General features: G+C 37.6%; 1 protein-coding gene across 1 annotated transcript; it reads left to right on the forward strand.

The window, feature by feature from the left end:
• The first annotated feature begins 747 nt into the window (after positions 1-747).
• Positions 748-18177, forward strand: LOC147252476 (kelch-like protein 9). Its single transcript, XM_086220785.1, has 11 exons — positions 748-871; positions 1794-1844; positions 3409-3545; positions 4305-4495; positions 5569-5701; positions 7178-7374; positions 7529-7604; positions 7763-8320; positions 9350-9529; positions 9714-9827; positions 13489-18177. The coding sequence occupies exons 2-11, from the start codon at positions 1840-1842 to the stop codon at positions 13980-13982; spliced, it is 2085 nt and encodes a 694-aa protein (XP_086076911.1). The 5' UTR covers positions 748-871; positions 1794-1839; the 3' UTR covers positions 13983-18177.
• The last annotated feature ends 2322 nt before the right edge of the window (positions 18178-20499 follow it).

The raw sequence follows: 20499 nt of genomic DNA on the forward strand, positions 1-20499 counted from the left end.
TGAGATAATCATTGTATTGCAAGACTATTCATCTACAGCACATCACAATGTATGTGCAATTTAAGAAGAAATACCCCTAAGAGAGCATGTAATCCTTTTTTTTTTTGTATACTGCATTGTGGTGTTGGCTCAGCTGAGAGGTAAATGTCCAGTGATGTGCAAAGTCTTAACTTGGAGCCCCTTCAACACAACACATACAATTAACAATGAGCAAAATGATAATGGGTGAATAATGACACCAACTGCTCTAATAAAGACTGATATTATATTGCAAGAGTAAGTATAACAGGATACTGCAGTATTTATTTTTTTCCACCTGTAATCCAAACTCGTGGATCCACCATGATTAACCCAAAGAACAGGTTAGAAAAATATACTGTTACAACTAATCCGAACAGTGATCAAAATCTCACTCCAACATTTGATTAGGTTATAAGATGAGTTCTTCCCTTGTCTTTGAATGAGATTTTGTTGATCATGTTACATGTTTCAAAGAATTTTAAGCGATAATGATTAAAAATATCAGATGTTTCTTCAGGTCTAATTTTCTTAAAGGTAATTTAAATCCAGCTGAAAAGTTATTAAAGAATGTGATTATTCCTCTCTACAGTTAAGAGTATTACAACTGTGATACTAGGGTAGAGAGCATCAAACTGCAGAAAGGTGCAGACTGAGCAAGACAAGTAGCACAGGAAGTGACAGAGGTCTTGGTTAAGGCAGAGAAAGATGATATACACCCAGATGTTTGAACCTCCCATACATTCTGGTGAAGCACAGCAGACATTTTACGCTCAGTGTTTCTCTCAGGGTTTTGGTTATTTAGATGAATAGGTTGGAAGGACGCCTTGGGTCTGAGGAAGATTTATCCCAGGTATGTCACCCACAGACATCTCTTGTTACACAATCTGCAGTACAATACATGACAATAACACAAATCTATGCTTGCATTTTCCATATAATTTTTTTTTCTAAGCTGCACAGAAATGTAATTGTTTGCTTAATTCATCTCAATCACTCAAAACTTTGTTATATAAAGCTGCTATGTGTCTTCCTAGGTACAATCACATTTGAGAAAGGGTTTGTGGTTACTGGCTGCCAGATACATGCTTGATGCATACAATATGACTTGCAGGCCCCATTAACAGAGATATGTCAAATATTCAAAACATTAAAGTCATCAGTTATCAAATTCCCATCCCAATGACATTTTATTATAGTGAACATATCTTTGATTTTTGTTTCGATTTTATTGAGCATGTTACCTGTTTTTAGCTTCCAGTCAAGATGCATGAAATTCAGAAATTCAAAGAATTTTAACAATGATTCAGATGTTTCTTCAGATGTTACTGTCAAGATTTATTGGTGATTTAATTCAGTATATTTCCTAAACATAAAAACAATGTGAGTTTTTCCTCTAAAATCCACCAATACATATTATCCATTCTGACATACTGTATGATTATTTTCCCCAAGTGAGTGAGACAGAAAGGTGGCATTACCTATAAACATTCCAGAACTTAAAAAAACATGTTATCCGATGATTTACATTCCATCAAATTTTTTAAAAAACTTTCACCAGTGAGAGAGAGAGACAGAGACAGAGAGAAAGTCAACATATGTTTTGTGTTCCAAATTGTTCTTAAATTCTATATTTCACATTCATATAAAAAAATCAAAACTTCATAAAGTGGCCCATGGTCTATTTTTTTTTATTACTTTGATGATAACAACAACAACAACAACAACAAAATAGGACTTCTGCAAATCAATGCTCTTCTTTTGTCTCTATTTAGGTGGTCTCAACAGTGTAACAACAGTCAACCTCAAAACACAAATAAAATGGGGTAAGGTGTTTTCCAGTTCATTATATGCAATATATTTTTAAAAGCCTCCACAGATGACATATTAATGTCAAAAGTCAGGGTTTGCAAAAATTTTGCAACATATTTTTTGTGGTTGCTGTTGTTTTGTGACATCCACTTCGGTTCACACAGCATTTTCTGATGTTTTATTAAATTCACACAACAATGACCAAAATGACAAATGACATAGAAATTTGAATTTCCCTTTTTTCTGGCTAATTTACCAAAAGCTTTAACATTTGTCTCATGGTATCTATTTTATTGCTCAGTTGTGCATTTTTGCCTCTGAATTAGATATCTTAACAAATATATGAATCAGAAGCAGAAGCAGAAAAACCTTTATTTATCCCTGAGGGGCAATTAGCAGGGCAAAGAGCAGTACATTAAAAGAGCTAGAGAAGAAAATATACAAAGATGGGAGGGCAAAAGCAGCAGATTGAATGGCAGGCCTGCTGCCAGTAATAGTATGAGTAGTTGCTGTGGAGGTAATAAGGCAGAGGTGTCCATGTAAGTGTTGAAGTGTATAGTAATATATATGATAAATATAAAAAACATGACAACAGATCATGTACAGGAATAAACTATGTGTAGCATAGATAAAATTAAAAGCAAGCAATTAAAAAGCAAATATATTAAAAGCAGCACTTGAAATCAGCAGAATAATCAGCAAATCTGACAACATTGTTATATTGCACATGAGGACATTGTTTCAATGCACATGAGAGTAAGTTTAAATCTTAGATTATATTAATCTTCCATCCCATGTCAAACTATACCATTCTACAATCAGCAAGCGATCAAGTAAACCAGAGATGACACACAGGCACATCTGAACATGCAATAATCTTTACACTAAATTTTTAGACTTTAATAACTTGTTGTAGTCAAGGATTACAATGTCCCTTCCTGTCTGTAAACTGTTCACTGTTTCGACCCTATAAAAGCGGCATTTCATTTCTAGTGTGCTGGAGCAGCATGTGATTTTTCATTAATTATCAGGAATGAAATTATTGGAATGTTTTTTTAGTCTGATGTAAGGACATAAGTACAGCTTTCAGGTAATTGTAGATAAGAAAAAAATAACTATATTGCCCTCTGAAGTGTAATGAATAGAAAGTAGAATGTGCATGAGATTGAAGAAGCTGTTATGAGTACAAGTACCTTACATTTACTGTATGTAGCTGCTTGAGTAAATGTAGGTCAACCTATTTGACTATACCACAGAGGAAAGATTCAAACAAAATTTTGATGGTGTAAATTAAAAAAAAAAGCATTATACATTCTTCTTTCCTCAATACTTTCAGGGTTATTGAAACATTTCCCTACAGATGGCCTGTAGATACTTTATTCAGGATACTTTTTAATGAATAAATTTTTTCAATTGTTTTTTTTACTCAATTGATTTTTAATTGAATGAAACCCTATCAACTAAACTTATTTTTTTATGTAGAAGTGCTTGTATAAAATTTATTTTTTAACAGTTGTTTATGTTATAGTGCTTCATTCATGCAACGACCAACAATGTGATATGCCGCTTCCTCTCCAGGGGAGGAGATTATAGCAGGCCAGGAAGACTGAGTCGCAGATTGTCTCGATTGGGCAGTAGGCATCAGTCCAGAGATCCTCAAAGACCACCAGCTCAACCAGACAGAACTCCTGCACCACCAGAGAGACCTCAGCAAGGTGCTTGTGATAAAAATGTGTTATGACACCAAAATTTTGCACCACCACCACCAATGTCTACACCATTTGAGTACTGTCCTGTGTAACAATGTATTCACTATTCAAGAGGTTCTGACCTCACTGTGGCACGAAGCAACATTCTCCAAGGCCCTCTACCTGACACATAATGCATGTAAACTATTCCCACCCTAACCCTTACACAACAGCCCCCTCCATAAAGTTTGCTCCATCTGTCAATCAAAGATTAAAAAAATTATTCAGTTTGATGAAAACTATTTTAGCCTGCCACCTCACTCTTTTTTCACTTTAAAATATAAATACTATTTGTATGGCTTGTTATTCACTGTAAGGATGCAACAATATTACCCAACTTGCCCAAATTGAATAATGTACTTTTGTCCGGATGTTCTTTTGCTCTTTTTTTAAATCAGCTACTACTATGAAGTACTGGTCAACTATTAGAGTCAGTGTTTACTTTGGATCTCTGACCATGTGTGTTTCTTGTTTTGTTGTGTGTGTGTGTGTGTGTGTGTGTGTGTGTGTGTGTGTGTGTGTGTGTGTGTGTGAGTGTGTGTGTGTGTGTAAGTGTGTGTGTGTGTGTGTGTGTGTGTGTGTGTGTGTGTGTGTGTTTGGGTGCACAATGATATGATTTCCTGCCACTCCTCAGCACTTTTTTTGATAATTGCTGTATTCTTGAAATCCTACTTATTAATATCAACATCTGTTTTGTCTATGTTGTGCCTCCATTTGGATTTGTAGATGACAGAGCTTCTACATCAGCCATTGCACAACTTCCTCCTCTCATTCCTCCTGCTTTGACTCCAGCTACTCACACTCCATCGATGAAAATGACACCTAAATGCCATGAAAAAACAATAAGACCAAAACTTCCCACAAGGCCACTGTCCAAGGAGTTCATCAGCACTGAGCACGGATCAGTTGTGTTGCAGGTACTGCAAAAGTTATTCTAAAATGAATCATAATGAATCATCAATTAATAAGGACAAATCTAAATCAATTTTATGTATTTGGTATTTTTCATTTTTATTTCTTTTAATTCAGATTTTTAGAAACAAAAATACACATTTCCACGAATATATAAATATATTTTAAGCTTGGACAGTCAACGCTCCATCAACGCTCCATCAATCCAAATCAATAATTTATGGTGCAGTTGAAGTTTGAACCTCACCATGTAAATATATATGAATTATTCATAAAGGATTGTCCATGGTTGTTACAAAATTCTGGAGTTGTTCTTATTTTACTGAAAATGCAGTTAAATAGTGTATTATGTTATAACAACATGGATATGATCATTCATATAAATCATCAAGATATCTTAAGATTGATGATTTTGCATTCAGGCATGAATCATACTTATCTTAAAGTCATTTGATATTTTTCATGTTAGGAATACGGAATATCTAAAAAAAAAAAAGTCACATGAGCCAATTATTTTCTATATACTTTTTTTAATTAACATTATATCAAAAACAAAAGGCTCATACCGTATTCACATAGAGACAGAGATGGAAAAATGCATAGACATGACCAAAGCAGTTTACCAGAGTTTACAAACTGAGCTAAATAAATGTAATTGTTTGCCCAGGAAATCATTACTTCATTCATCATTTGTAATTTCATGCCAAGTGTTCCTGTGAAAATTAATTCATCTGAATTGTTAATTTTAGATGAAGACAGCTTTTATTAGATAATAACAATAATAACAACAACAACAATATAATAATAATATCAACAGAAGCTGGGTGGTATAATACGATTAAGTTAAAATTATTAAATTGTGTTGTATGAATACATACATAATATGGCACTGTTACCAGCCTCCTCCTTCTGAGCAATGTGTACATCATATAACTCACCAACAACAACATTACCACACTGAAGAGGCAGAGAAGAATCTTCATAATTTCAACCATTCTTCAACATTATTATGGTATGGATGTTAGAATGCAACATTCATCCCTATTTGTGACACACTTTCTTGTGTTTTCCCTCAAAGGGCTTTGATGCTTTTCGGGCAAATGATACACTGTGTGATGTTGTGTTGGTTCCTGGAGATAGCGAGGAAAAATTCCCAGTGCACAGAATCATTATGGCTTCATCCAGCAACTACTTCAAGGCAATGTTCACTGGTGAGTTGTTCTGTCTCATTCAGCTGAACAAAAATGTAAATATAAAGTTTGGAGTAATGAAAGGCCCCTGAAATAAAAGATTTAAAGCAGATTTCCTGTTTGGTGTGCCTGAGGACTCTAGTTCTTGTTCATTGGTATGTGTTTCATTCAGAGACTCAGACCAACTCTGGGTTGAAGAGGGACTCTTTATGTACTCTGATCATACTATTAATGCCATTCTTTAGATATAACAAATTCATATACTTATGAATCAAAAATCTTTACCAAATAATGCAGGTGTTTTACATAAAATTAGCCATATGCAAAATTTCAACTTTGTCTACTTGGATACCAGCAACCATATTTGAGAGGTAATCAAAATTTCTTTTTTTGTAATTGTGTTTGTTATGAACATTTTCTGTTCATCATACAATGATTTCCCTTCACATGGACTGAGAGAGATTATTGACTGAGCGTTATGGAAAGTTGTTGCATTCCTTCACAAGACCTCAGTAGAATTCATTGGTATTCCCAGGGACAATGCTGACATACTTGATAGCCCAGACCATTCCACAAATGCCCAATAGAGGATGGGTGTGGTGAACAAAGAGTGGCTGAGAACAAGATTGACTTCAGCTCTCTCAAACTGTGCCCACAACCTAGCCATGTAAGACCAAATTGGCATGCCATTGCCCTCTCACTATTAAATTAAGTCATCTGTAGCATTGTGATGTTACAAATCCAGAAGGTTTGGAGCTTTGAAATGATCACAGTTTTCAATTAGCCACCTTACATTCTTGCAAATTTTAGAGTGTTAGTAAAAATATATTTGAGTAAACAGACCACATTTTTATATACTTCTTAAAGAAATTGGAAATGGCAGGAGAAGAGAAAACAATAATGTTGTGTTTTCATCTTTTTGTGTACTTTGAGTACAACAACCACAACAAAGCATTTTATGTTGCTTTGAGGTCACAAGGATATTTTTTCTGGCACTAAACCTTCACACTTTTGTCTATCCATCCATCCATTTTCTATATCACTCATCCATTAAGGGTCACAGAGGGGCTGGGGCTTGGCATTCCATACTTTTAAATAAGACTATCAGATTATACAAATAACATTTATTTGACTTGTCTACACAAGCGCTGTTCACACAAACTCTGACCTCTGACTTTTTTTTGTGAATGGTTATCCTTACAAGTAAATGGCTAAAATATACTCACGTACACATTCTTCCCTGTTTTTTTGTTTAATATTTGAATGACAAAGTTCCATTTACAATACCTAACCTGTGTTCACTGCGGTGGGGGGTGCTATGACTATCTGACTCATGATAAAGTAAAAGGGCAGTTGATATTTTCATGTCAGAGCATAACTAAGCAAAACACTTCTATTATCCACCTGTTTCTGAAGAGCCAAGTCAGGATCAATCTGAAACATTGCAGATTCACCCATTAACCCTTCCCCTTATATCTTTGTCCCTCCTGTTTTCAGGAGGCATGAGGGAGAAGGACATGACAGAGATTAAGCTGCATGGGGTCACTCAGTCAGGTTTAAAGAAAATTATAGACTTCATCTACACATCCAAAATCAGTCTCAACATGGGTAACCTTCCAGACACACTGGAGGCTGCAAATTTCTTGCAGGTCATGCCTGTTCTGAGCTTTTGCAATCAGCTTCTGACCAGTGAGGTGAGAGTTTTGTTTAAAATTTCAAATTACATTTACATATCATTACATTTTTGTTTATAGCAGCTTCAAAACAGATACTTAATGCAAATTGGAGGCAATGATGTATATTTCTGATGACATAAATCTAATTTCTCTGCATCTTCTTCCCATTAAGATCACCATTGAAAACTGTGTGGATGTGGAACGCATTGCCACAGATTTGCTCCTGGAGGACTTGGAGATGAACATAGGTGCGTAAGCTAGCCTTATGCCAAATTAACAAAAGTAGAATTTTTCTTTTACGTATGGAGATGTGAAGAATGTTAAACATTTCAAAACCTGGACTAGATTCCTTCTTTTGAGGAACTTTAAAAAATATTTTTTAACCCTCTTTGTACTAAATCTATAGGTGAGTTTGTTTGCCAAAACCTGTCAGCATTGGTGCAGAGTGGTCACTACCTCAACCTCTCTGAGACCAGCATGGCCAAAGCTCTGGCCAGCAACTCCCTGAAGGGTTTCTCCGAAATTGAACTCTTCCACATCGCCAAAGGATGGCTTCAACATGAACAGCCAAAACGCCACTCCTCTGTCTATGTTTTGATGTGCAATATTCGTTTCCCACTGATGAGTCCCTGTGAGTTGATCCAGATCTCCCAAGATGATGAAGACAAAGGCTCCTCCCTGATGCGATCAGTTACAGCTTGTGTGAACCTCCTGCTGGAGGCTAGCAACTACCAGATGATGCCTTTCATGCAACCAGTCCTACAAACTGAGCAGACACAGATACGTTCTAACACCACGCACATTCTGGCTCTGGGAGGGGTGATGCGGCAGCAGCTGGTTGTGAGCCGGGAGTTAAGACTGTACGATGAGATGACTGGTCATTGGAGAGCCTTGAAGCCCATGGAGATGCCCTGCTATCAGCATGGCGTGGCTATTCTGGGTGGCTTTCTTTTCATTGTGGGAGGTCAGAACACCAGCAGTCTCACAGTAATACTCAAATGTCCAAACAGTTTATTCATGTGTTTTCATTTACTATTTTTAAGTGAAAGGACACAACCAGATTTAAGGATGCTGATAAAGGAGATGCAAATTGCATATGTTCCCTTGCTAGACCCTATGCCTGCCCCATGCTGCCTCAATGCTAATTAATTTGACTCTGAAAGAAACAAATCAAAAAATTATAGACAAAATACAAACAATTTTGACTAGTATTACTTCACCCAAAATGTGTGTTTTGCTTTTCAAGTACTCACAAATTAAGCTCACCAATGGAGGGACCTTGCAATACTTCTATGTCACAGCAAAATGCAGAAAGAGCAAGCCCCATATAATTTGCTTGAATGTAATGGCACCCCATAGCAAAAACAAAACAAAAAAACACCCATCAACATTTGACAATTTTATTTGAGCAAGAACAATTGTTCAGTTTTTAAAGGAGCTATACAATGAGCAAGTGGAGATGAGTGTAAACAAGTTGGATCATCTAAATGCCCCAGCTGGTTGCACTTTGTATTACAATGGACTAGCACTTAACTGGAAGAGTTATAGTTTGTTTTAGCTCATAGCAAGGTGTTTGTGGATTGCTGAGAATGCAGCTGGATAAAGAGGACAAATATCATACTAGCCTGTTATAAATAGATGTTCTTGAACAGTGTGGTTGCTTTTACACGTCAGCCACTATTAGCTTCAACCCAAACACATGGCTGACTCATTCTGCAATCTATATTCACTAATAAGTGCACAAGAGGGTAACTAGTTCATGAGCTCAGGACTCCAATTTATGAGTACTTGAAAGGTTAAAAAAAAACACTTATAGGGTGGAGTATCGTTTAAAGACACTTTGAGGTAAAGTCATGCAGCATCATATAAACACAAAAAACGTCAGGTTTTATTAAATGATGTGAAACTTTATGAAAAATAAGCAATATGTTTGTAAAATAATAACATTTTTCTTAAAATCCTCAATGCAAAATGGATTCTTTTGGCTTGTCAGGTCAGAGTACTTATGACACCAAGGGAAAGACCGCCATAGACAGTGCCTACCGGTACGACCCTCGCTTCAATGTGTGGCTTCAAATTGCTTCACTCAACGAGAAGAGGACCTTCTTCCATCTCAGTGCTCTGAGGGGCAAACTGTTTTCTGTTGGTGGAAGAAATGCCACAGGAGAGATTGGTGAGCTGCTGGTTCCGCTGCTACTTCTGCTGCTGCTACTTCTGCTGCTACCACTTCTGCTGCCTCTAATATCACCACTGCTAGAGGAAATATGATTACTAGATTTGTTGTTTGGGTGGTTGTGTTTTTGAATATCGAGTTAAATTCAAAATGTAAACATGCATCTCTTTGTCACTTCATTCAGACACAGTGGAGTGTTACAATGTCAAGAAAAATGAGTGGACATTTGTAACTAACATGAAGGAGCCTCATTATGGACATGCTGGAACCATTCACAGTGACCTAATGTACATCTCAGGTGGGTATCATTGTTCCTAGAGTCAGTGGTTATGTTACCTTTATTGAGAATTTCTTTTTTTTTTTTTTGTCAGTCACAAGGTAGCCATGCCCTACATCAGTGATTCCTAAATGTTTTTAAATATTGTACTTTATTCACATTCAGTGACCTCAAACATCCATTCAACCTGCTGTGAACCCCTGTACCTGCTCAGATGGCGCTAACACCACCAGTGGCTAGGCTAGAACTGATAACATTAATATTAGCTCTATCTGACACAATACTGGAAGCCCAGGAGCAGATACTTTCAACAGCTGGGTCTTCAGCTGATTTAATTAGTCCGCTGAAAAATTCTGCTGCCTGCATGAGTGTGGGACAAGGTTGTTTCAACTAGTCTTCCATATATTGGGTACTAAAGGGAATTGCGTTTTTCAACCCTTGAGGAAATTGTCATACTGTAGCTCGACTGGGTGTGCAACCTCAGATGCCCCACCCATAGCACAACTCTGCATCTATATGGTTAGTACTTGGTGCCCAGAGGCATGTGGCGTGAGAAGGACCAAGATCAGAGCCAATCAGGAAGAGAAGGGGTAGGTTTTTGCAAACACAGATGGGAAAATATGAAACTGCAGAAATTTTTTAGTCTATCCCCTCACTGTACATACCCCTGGGAATGCACATATCCCAGTTTTGGATTCATTGGCATACCATGAATACTGTGGTTTACAATCTCTTGTACTCTTAATAGACCATAACCTAAAAATTGGCCATGCTTTATTGAAGACTTGTAACTAGTTATCTTTACCCAGTGGGAACATTTTTACTGAGATAATAAATCAAGTGAGAAATAAAATCATTTTCACGCAGAAATTTAGAAAATTAAACCTCTGTTTTAATGACTGGAGTGGTCTTGGTTATTAAATAAAAAAAGTTTTGAGACGCATCCCCATCTGCTTCACATTTCAGACATTGAGGTTTCATCCATCTACTCCATGCAAAAAAAAAAAAAAAAAAATGATGGACCAAAAGAAACTGTATGATACACCAAGCAAGTCCTCATACCTAATATTATAATTTGAGCAAAAGTTTTGCTAAATAGTATATTTTGACATTGCTTTCCAAGAGAACCTTGTCATAAAAATATCTAGTTAAATTCTATCAGCTGAGGACACTGTGGTTAATGTCTAAGAGAGGCCAAACAATCAAAAAGCCTGTTTGAATATCCTGTTTCAAAAGGATACCGCATAAAATCATAAACTATCTTAGATGGGATGGGAAAGAAAAAAAAAGGAAGGTGTGTCTGTCGTACATACATTAATTTTCTTTAATGTTGTGTTTCCTTGATTTACACACAAACTGTACCTCCACCTTGACCACTATTAATTAAGCTTTCAAGAGTGAGAGCTGTCAGTTTTCAGAAAATCTTGGAGTGAGGTTTGAGTAAATTTTATTGGGGTATGTTCAGAGTAATCATTGTACACTGAAGACCACAATTCACATGTAAGACAATTGCTTATGAAAAAGAGCTCTATTGATGAGGAGAAAAAATGGCAAAAAGGAGAGTGGCAGAGAGAAAACTTGAATTAACCTTGACTGGAATTTCAGCCGACAAAGAGAGCTGAGGGAACTGAAGAACTTCCAAACGGAATAGTTACTTGGTTTACTGTCTTCTTGATTTTTTCACAGCATGTTACTAGAGTATAAGGCAATAACGTTACTCAACATATGTTTTAGTATCTTACTATGTTATCATACACATGACATGACATGTGTATGTCAATAACTTTTGCTTTACGACAAATTCAGTATAAGACTGTAATAATTTCCATTTTACATTTCAGTGGACAGTCTTGTCTATTCCATTGTAATTTTTTATTTTTATTGTTGGAAAGTAGTTGCTTTAAACAAATAACAAAAATATAGAACATCATCCTTTGATCATCATTTTAATGGTCCTTTACAGACACCAACCTTGTATCTATATTAAACTACTTCCAAATAATATTTAAAATTTGTCCATCCTATAATTGGTACAAATAATGTAGATACTGTAGCGGACCAAATAGAGTTGGGCTGTGTAGTTTTATATCAGCTGTTTCCAAATGCTATATCTACACTACTGGTTCACTTCATCCTTCTTTTTTTTTAAGGGTTTTTTTGTTTAAAAAAAAAATAAGGGGTGCTTTTTTTGACAGTTGACTGTATCTGTTGATCCAAAAAGCTGTTTAAGCTGAATTTTTTAAAGAATAAAATGTCTTGCCTTAATCCCACACAAGCAACAGATTCAATTGTATAAGCCAAAAATTCCCAACCGATTACAAACCATTACACTGAACTCAGTTGGTCCTCTGATGGAAAGCTGCAGGGCAAAATTTCTTTCAAAATATTTGGGTGTTGACATGCAGCATAGCTCAAAGGGTTATCTTCTTTACAGCTGTGTGTTCTTTTTGAATGGATACCTTTGTCCCACTACTTGGGCCTGGGGCAATCAGTAGTCACAAGGATTCACTGATTCAAGGAATTAGTGAAACACATTCAAATATGTGTGTGTCGACTGAAGTCTAACAGTCAGCAGTCAGATCAAGGCCTCTCCAAGGCATACATGAAAGCTTGCCTCTTCAAAGTGGTTCTGAACTATCTTAGACTATCTGGCTGTTAAAGCCACGCACTTCAACAATAGCTGAACCTGCTATTAACACAGTAGTGGGTCTGGAAATATTGTCATAAGCATTAGAACCAATTTTTCATAGAGGTTCATGTTATATTTTTCACAATACACAAATTTGTGGATCTTCCCTAAAAAACACCTGGTTGCAATAAGACTTTCCTCTGGTTTCCTGATACATATCAAACAAGTCGACAAATGCTCAAGCAAACACTTAATGTAAAGTCCAGCTTTAGTAGGACTGACAAAATAATTTTGCTTTCTAATGCCATGTAAATGCACTGAGTGCTTCAGTTTTGTGCACCACAGGACGAGTGCTCAGTCCAATAATCTTTTGGTCTCTAATGTATTGATTCAGCTCAAAAACTGTTTTGGAAGGTTTGATTACATTTTCAAACAAAAACGAGGTCTGAAAGGCTGAAGTAAAAAACTTGGTGGGCTGGTGTATTTTAAACCACTTCCTGTTTAGTGGCAGGCTTCTCAGTCGAGCTGCTCTTAGTTTGTTTCTTAGCAACCTTGGAGAGGAAACTGGCTTCTCATGAGAACTGAATGGAGATTTCACATGAAGGACTGAGATCCAGGAAACACAAAGACGTGTTGAAGAGGTTCTCAGAGCTTTTTAATGGGGGAAAACACACAGTTTATTTCAGCCCGTCTAGTAGCCTTCCTGAGTTGCAGTCACAATGTACATTAAAGAAAGTTCAATATTAATTAAAAGGAATGAAAGAACAGTAAATTAGAATAAGGTAATTTTATGTCTATATTTTTGCATGCAAGTGAGGTTTTGTGCATCTTTGTACCAGGAAGGGACATCATGAAAATACAGATGAATATAGCTGACAAACACCACAACCTACATCTAGAGGTAATAGCTAAATATAAGTAAAGCTTAACAAACATTAATTAAACTGGCAAATGTTTTGATCATGTATCTCAGCCAGGCTGATTCAGTGGGTACAGGCTATGTAATTTTAAATATGGATTCTGGATCTGCAGGTGATTGTGCTTTGTTTGCAGGTGGAATCACCCATGACACATTCCAGAGGGAGCTTTGGTGTTATGATCCAGAAGCTGACACATGGAGTCGCAGGGCTGATATGAGTGAGCTCCGAGGCCTGCACTGCATGTGCACTGTTGGAGACCGACTCTTCGTTATGGGAGGAAACCACTTCCAAGGTAGCAGCGACTATGACGATGTCCTAAGCTGCGAATACTACAGCCCTGAGACAGACCAATGGACAGCAGTGGCGCCCATGCCGCGAGGTCAAAGCGATGTTGGGGTGACACTGTTCAATGGGTACATCTATGTGGTGGGGGGTTATTCCTGGAACAGCAGATGCATGATTGACATTGTGCAGCGCTATGATCCGGAGCAAGACATTTGGGACAGGGTGTTCAATATCTTGGAGCCTCTAGGAGGGATTCGTGCCTGTACAATGACAGTTCATCTGCCAGAGGGATCTGTAGATGAGGCTCAGATCCTGAGGGCCTCCCTGCCCACCAAGAGCTGATACACAGGTGGTGGGAGGCTTCTGACCATGATTGGCCAAGTTGTGTTGACAAGAATTCAAAAACAGGAAATGGTGTTGGTTGCAAACATGAGCTGCAGATGCAGGAGTGATAAGCTATCTAACCTCTATCTTCCATTTTACTGTCTTTCACGTCATTTCCTGCCTTTGACTTTACTGAGGATGAACACCAACCATTCTGCTATCGTGTTTTAGCCCATTCTTTAGTGTACTGTGTAATGCTTGTGACTAGGACCGCCTTCTTCCATCTGCGCAGTATCGCTAAGATTAGGAATATCCTTTCCCTGAGTGATGCTGAGAAACTGGTGCATGCATTTATCACTTCTAGGCTAGACTACTGCAACTCTCTCCTGTCAGGATGTCCTAAAGACTCTCTAAAGAGTCTCCAGCTGGTCCAGAACACTGCAGCGAGGGTTCTGACAGGAGTTAAGAAGAGAGAACACATCTCCCCCATTTTAGCTTCTCTCCACTGGCTTCCTGTAGGATCTAGAATTGACTTCAAATTCCTTCTGCTGACTTATAAGGCTCTCAATGATAAAGCCCCATCCTATTTGAAAGAACTCATTAGTACCTACTGTCCCACCAGAGCACTCTGCTTCCAGAATGCAGGTCTTTTAGTGATTCCCAGTATTTCTAAAAACAGACTGGGAGGTAGAGCCTTCAGGTACCGGGCTCCTTTACTGTGGAACCAGCTCTCTCTATGGGTCAGAGAGGCAGACACTCTGATAACTTTTAAGTCCAGGCTTAAGACTTTCCTTTATGACAGAGCTTTCAGATAGGACTGGTTCAGGTAGCTCTGAACCATTGATAGCTATGCTGCTATAGGCTTAGACTGCTGGGGGACACATCAGGTTACATGGAGCCCTCTCCTCTCCTCTCCCCTCCTCTCCTCTCTCCTTCTCTCCTCCTCACACATATTTGAACTGTCATTACCATTACTTGTTGCACTTTGTAGTTTGGCCTTGGTGTCTCGCAGTCTCTCTGTGTTTCCACAGATCCACCAGAGCTCCATCTCTCTGCTCCAACAGCCGCCTGCATGCCCCCCCCCCCACCCCCCTTTTTTTTCATCCCCTGCTGTCACACTGGCCTGCGCTCCCCTCCCATGAACCAGTCTGCCATCCAGTCCCCCATCAAGCTGGCTTGCTCTCCCTGCCTCCCCTCCCAGAAGCTTCCTTCTTCAACTGTTAACATGTCCATGTTTTCCACATTTTGTATTGTAAACTGTTTTCTTCTCTGTAACAACATCTACTGCACGTCTGTCCGTCCTGGGTAAGGTATCCCTCCTCTGTTGCTCACCCTGAGGTTTCTCAGATTTTTCCCTGTTAAAAGTGTTTTCTATAGAGTTTTTCCTCAGTCGATGTCAGGGTCTAAGGGCAGAGGATGTTGTTATGATGCCATGTAAAGCCCTTTGAGACAAACTGTTTGTGAAAATGGGCTCTACAAATAAATTTGCCTTGCCTTGCCTTGCCTTAATACCCCCAAATGAAAGAACCATCCCTGTCAAATTTGCTCAACACTGATTTATGGGATATCATGTTTATTGTTTCAGAAGACATTTTAAACACACTTTTAAAATCAAAAGCAATTTTTTGGTCCACCAAAGATTAGAAATCACTCAATAGAAAGATATTGCAGCGTTATAGAATTAGAATTTGAAAACAATTTTAAATACAAAAGTTTAATTCAACCTTAAGTAACAAATGAACTTGAAAATAACTGATCTATTGTCATTTAAGCTGCTGACAAAGGATTTGCTACTGTCATCATGGACAAATGCAACTATGATAATGAAACCCTCGGACAACTTTATAATGCAGCATTTTTTTAAAGAAAGCTAAAATGTTATCCTCCCAGATAATATCTAAAAGAGCAACAAAAATATACTAAAAAAGGTTGCCTCAAGACAGTTCATGAAAGAGTACAATTTCCTATGGACTGAGGTTTCTTTAAAAGCCTTTTATATGCTTTGCCTGAAAGCCACTAATACTGTACCTGAAACCTCTGGTTTGAACTATTGTCTCAGGAGTTGGAAGTGAAATGGAGACAATCTGAAATGCCATGAAAGATGTTTCCCCACCCTAAAGTCCCTTGTAAAAGGCAGCTCAATTTTTTTTTTTTTTTTTAATGAAAGAACCCCCAACAATTGTTCCAGACTGTCAACCTTGATATTGAATCCTAATGCACAATGCACATTGACCATCAGCAAGGCCTTGACAGATTAGAGGATCAGGGAGATCAGTGGTGCAGTGGTTAGCACTGTCACTTCACAGCAAGAAGATTCTGAGTTCAATCCCCGACTCGGGCATGGAATCTTTCTGAGTGGAGTTTGCACGTTTTCCCCGTGTGGGTTCTCTCCGGGTACTTCGGCTTCCTCCCACCATCCAAAGACATGCAATTGGGGACTAGCCTAATTGGATACTTCAAATTGACCATAGGTGTGAATGGTTGTCTGTTTATAGCCGCTGGGATAGGCTCCAGCTCCCCCGTGACTCTTGACAGGAATAAGCGGAAGACAGTGGATGGATGGAAAAAACTCCCAACAATTGTTCCAGAGTGTCAACCTTGATATTGAATCCTAATGAACAAATACTGACCATCAGCAAGGCCTTGACACATTGGAGGATCATGGAGAGCTCCCTCTGGTGGCACGGTTGTGCAGTGTGTGGTTGAGTGGCCCTGCGTGGGTTGGTCGTCCAGCGGAGCAGTGAACAGAAAGGAGGCAGTGGTCTCTTTCTCGAAACCTTACACACACTTTATTCATGCATGAGAGAGAAGTTACAGCATACTCATAGAGCATCAGAAGTTCTCTGATGTTTCTGAGGAACAGTCAGCTATTTATCACCGGAGGAGGAGATATGATATATGAGGAGACATATAATTTAAAGGTAGAGTCATGTCACATTCAAGAATTCTCAAAATCTCAAAATAGGTGCCCAGGTTACGGTCAAATGGCTCAGATTTCCCAAATTAACATACGCAATCATCAATCTGCCAACCACAAAACAAGTTTACAACTTTGTAACCTGGAACATGGGGATACACACTTCAGCACCTGTGGTTCGACCTAAATATATTTTAAAGTCTCTGCATAAGCATCCAATTTTGCATGAATAGCACATTTGCATCACAAGCAAACATTCTCTAAGGTTTTTAATAATCTCGGCTGTGACGCTCTTTCACACTCTACTTGATGCTTTGCAGAGAAACATAAAAACCAACAGGTCATCTTTAGTTGCAGAAATCCTGAGTATATTTTCATTCGCTCTTTTCTTAATAACTTACATTAAATAAAAAAAAAGATAAACAATAAAGATGTTAAAAAAGATTCTACAAGTGTATACACTGTCACCTCACAGCAAGAAGGTTCGAAGTTCAATCCCCGATTAGGGCACGGGATCTTTCTGCATGGAGTTTGCATGTTCTCCCTGTGCATGTGTGGGTTCTCTCCTTGTACTCTGGTTTCCAGCAGAAGAAAATGAATGGATGGAGAACTTCCTCTACCACATTCCTGAATAGTCTGGGTTTATTTGCTCTGAAGAGGATCTATTTCTTTTTTTGATGACAGGCCAAATCTAAAAAAATCGCAAAAAAAACCCCAAACCCTTCTTTATGTAATTATTTCTTGGAAAAGGGTACATCGATTGATTATGTGTTTTTACTCTGGAAAGGACCCATTCTGTTAGATGTTTACAGTTCATTGCAACTTTGCAAGGCTGAAATTCATGAATATAGTCTTGAAAAAATTAATTTTCTTGATATAATTGTGAAAAATAATATCCTCTCATCCTCCCTCTATGCCAGATCTACAGATCAAAATACAATTTTTCATACACTAATTGATATTAAGGATTTCATTCCATGCAAAACAAAAATTTGGTGCAATTGATAAAATGTCCTAGGAAAAATTATTTGTAGCTGATACTTCCTGCTTGCTGAACTGCTGAGCTCCCTCATTTCCCTGCCAGCATTTTATTGGTTGAAAGCAACATGAACTTGTACCTTACCCAACAGGAGTTTGATTGACTGACATGCACATAATGTGGATGTTTATGACTGGTAGAATTTGTGAATAATTTTACCCTTGTATCTTCATACCTATCTAATCAAATGATGTCTATAATGTGTTTCTCCATGACACTGCTGAAGGCCACAAGCCGAAACATGTCTGTGTAATAAAGTTTCCAATCTACCACAAGTGTTGCTGGAGCTATGTTACCATTTCAAGTTTTCTTTCATTTGCTATGCACCTTGGAAGTTGAAGAAGTTGTGCCAGAAACCCCACTCTGCTTTAGAAGCCATCTGTGTAAAATTGGACTCTGAGGCAAAAAGCCAGGATCAATGAAACACGCAGCACGAAAACAATGTGATACTTTAATTTCATTTCCATAATTCACTTATCTCATAAGCAGACAACAAAACACATGACACGCCTGCAAACAAACATGGAATTTCTGAGTTGTTAGGTATAACCACAGTGAAAAATATGTACCGGTAATGCTAATTTGACTTAAGTTAAAATTTATTTTTTGTGGCTGTCCTTAAAATGTGCCTCAACTAAAAGCAATACTTCACCAAAAAGTGTATTTTGACCTTTACGTACTAACTATGTGTCAAGAATACAGTCAGCCATGTATATTTAGCTTTAAGCTAATGGCGACTTACAGCTAACAACAAAACTGTCTACCATTGTCACTTTAAAACCTCTCAAGGGACATGGATAATACTGGAAGATTCACATTTTATAAAACTGACCTTTTTACTGCCATTCAGTTGCTGTATCTGCTGCTAGCCATCAACCACTAGACTTCCAAACTCACAACAAGGTATTGTAGGTCAACTACTGACACTTATTTGTGAGTATCTGAAAGCCAAAATACTCTTTTTTGGGTGAAATACATGTACCTTGTGAAGTAAATGGAAATAATGGAAAATGAAAAAACACCTTAAAAGTCTGACACAATCATTACATTTAGAGTTTTAAAAAAGATAGGAATTTGTGTTTTCTCTCTAAAAGCTTATTTATAATTTTCTATAGCCTATTTGTTGGCTGAAAGTGTAAAGATTTGTTTTTCGTTCATCCTGTGATTTGCAATATAAACAAAACACAGATTTTGATCTTTATTTAAATCTAACATACTGAAAGACAAATTTAGTCTTTTTGGTACATCTAGTTAAGGGAATGTTGATTAAAATAGCCTTGGGTCTTCATTCTTTACCTCCAGATAAGAGGACAGATAGGTGACTGTCTGCTATGCCAAGGACTACAAATACTCAGGAACAGACAGCTAGTGTTCAAGAGCATCAAATAACCTTGAAATTACACAACCTGTGATACTTGTTTGAGGAAAATAGATAATTTTAATCCCACATTGGCAGTGTTTTTATGAAAAACATTTTATCTGAGAAATAGTGAATCTTTAGTCATATTTTAACAGTTACATTGTTTGAATAAAGTCTAACAAGCCAGTCGCATTGCTCTAGTTTGAGTGAGTTTTTGCTCCTGGAGCCACATCTGTCTTCCACCTAATGATCATGACATCGAAGCCAATGCAGGCAGAGCTGGCCTTCTAATTGCAAAGCATTGGTCAAAGCTGAAAATACTTAAGTGAAATATGAAATAAGAAGTTGCTTTTCTTTTCAGTGCAAAATCCAGTATCTTATGATTGGTTTGACAGTGCTGTAGTCTGGCACGAAAAAACACTTTGTTAGGTTTAGAAAAAGATCAGGGTTAGGGTTAAAAAAAATTAACATCAGAAATCCCCAATGTCTCCCTGAATTAATGGGATTAAACAGCATTACATGGCACCAAACACAAAAAAACATTGACTAGCACATCATTTCTTATTTCATTTGGCATGCTATTCATAAGCCCTTTTCTGAGACCAATCCAGCAAAAGAGGAACATGTGTTCCTAACAACCCTCTGGGCCAACCTGTAAACAGCACAATCCTGAAGAGGCATTCACATAATATCATTCCAGAAATAGTAGCTCCTGCACTTTCCGCTTGTAGCACAGCATCCTTGATGTACATTTCATCTACATGAACCTGAAAAGAACCTGAATTTACTGCTCTCATTTGCATCATAATATATTTCAAACTTGGGGTGAGAAATGGAATCAATTGAATATCTGAATTTTGTATGCCTCCAAGCTTCATACTTACTTTGTAAAAAATGATGATGACATGTTTTTCTATGCAATTACTAATATTTGCTAGACAATTTCTGACTGTATCATATAGAAAAAATCTGGCATGCCGCATGTCACCTTAAAACCTCCAATTATATTTTGAGCATCTGAACTTGATTTCTTGGTCAGGACTGGAAGGCATTTTGGTCCCTACTGAGCACAGATATTCTTAACTATTTCTTGAGAAGTCCTTCAAAACTGTTGACCTGAATTAAAAAAGATAAAAGCTCTTCTTGTCTGTTGAACTTTAAAGCATGCGAAGTGCTTATAATCTGAAGCATTTTACTGATAAATAAAATGCTGCATACC

Source organism: Aulostomus chinensis, chromosome 12 (assembly GCF_037954235.1).
Source record: "Aulostomus chinensis isolate RoL2024-O1b breed Wild chromosome 12, RoL_Achi_v1.0, whole genome shotgun sequence".
Taxonomy (NCBI): domain Eukaryota; kingdom Metazoa; phylum Chordata; class Actinopteri; order Syngnathiformes; family Aulostomidae; genus Aulostomus; species Aulostomus chinensis.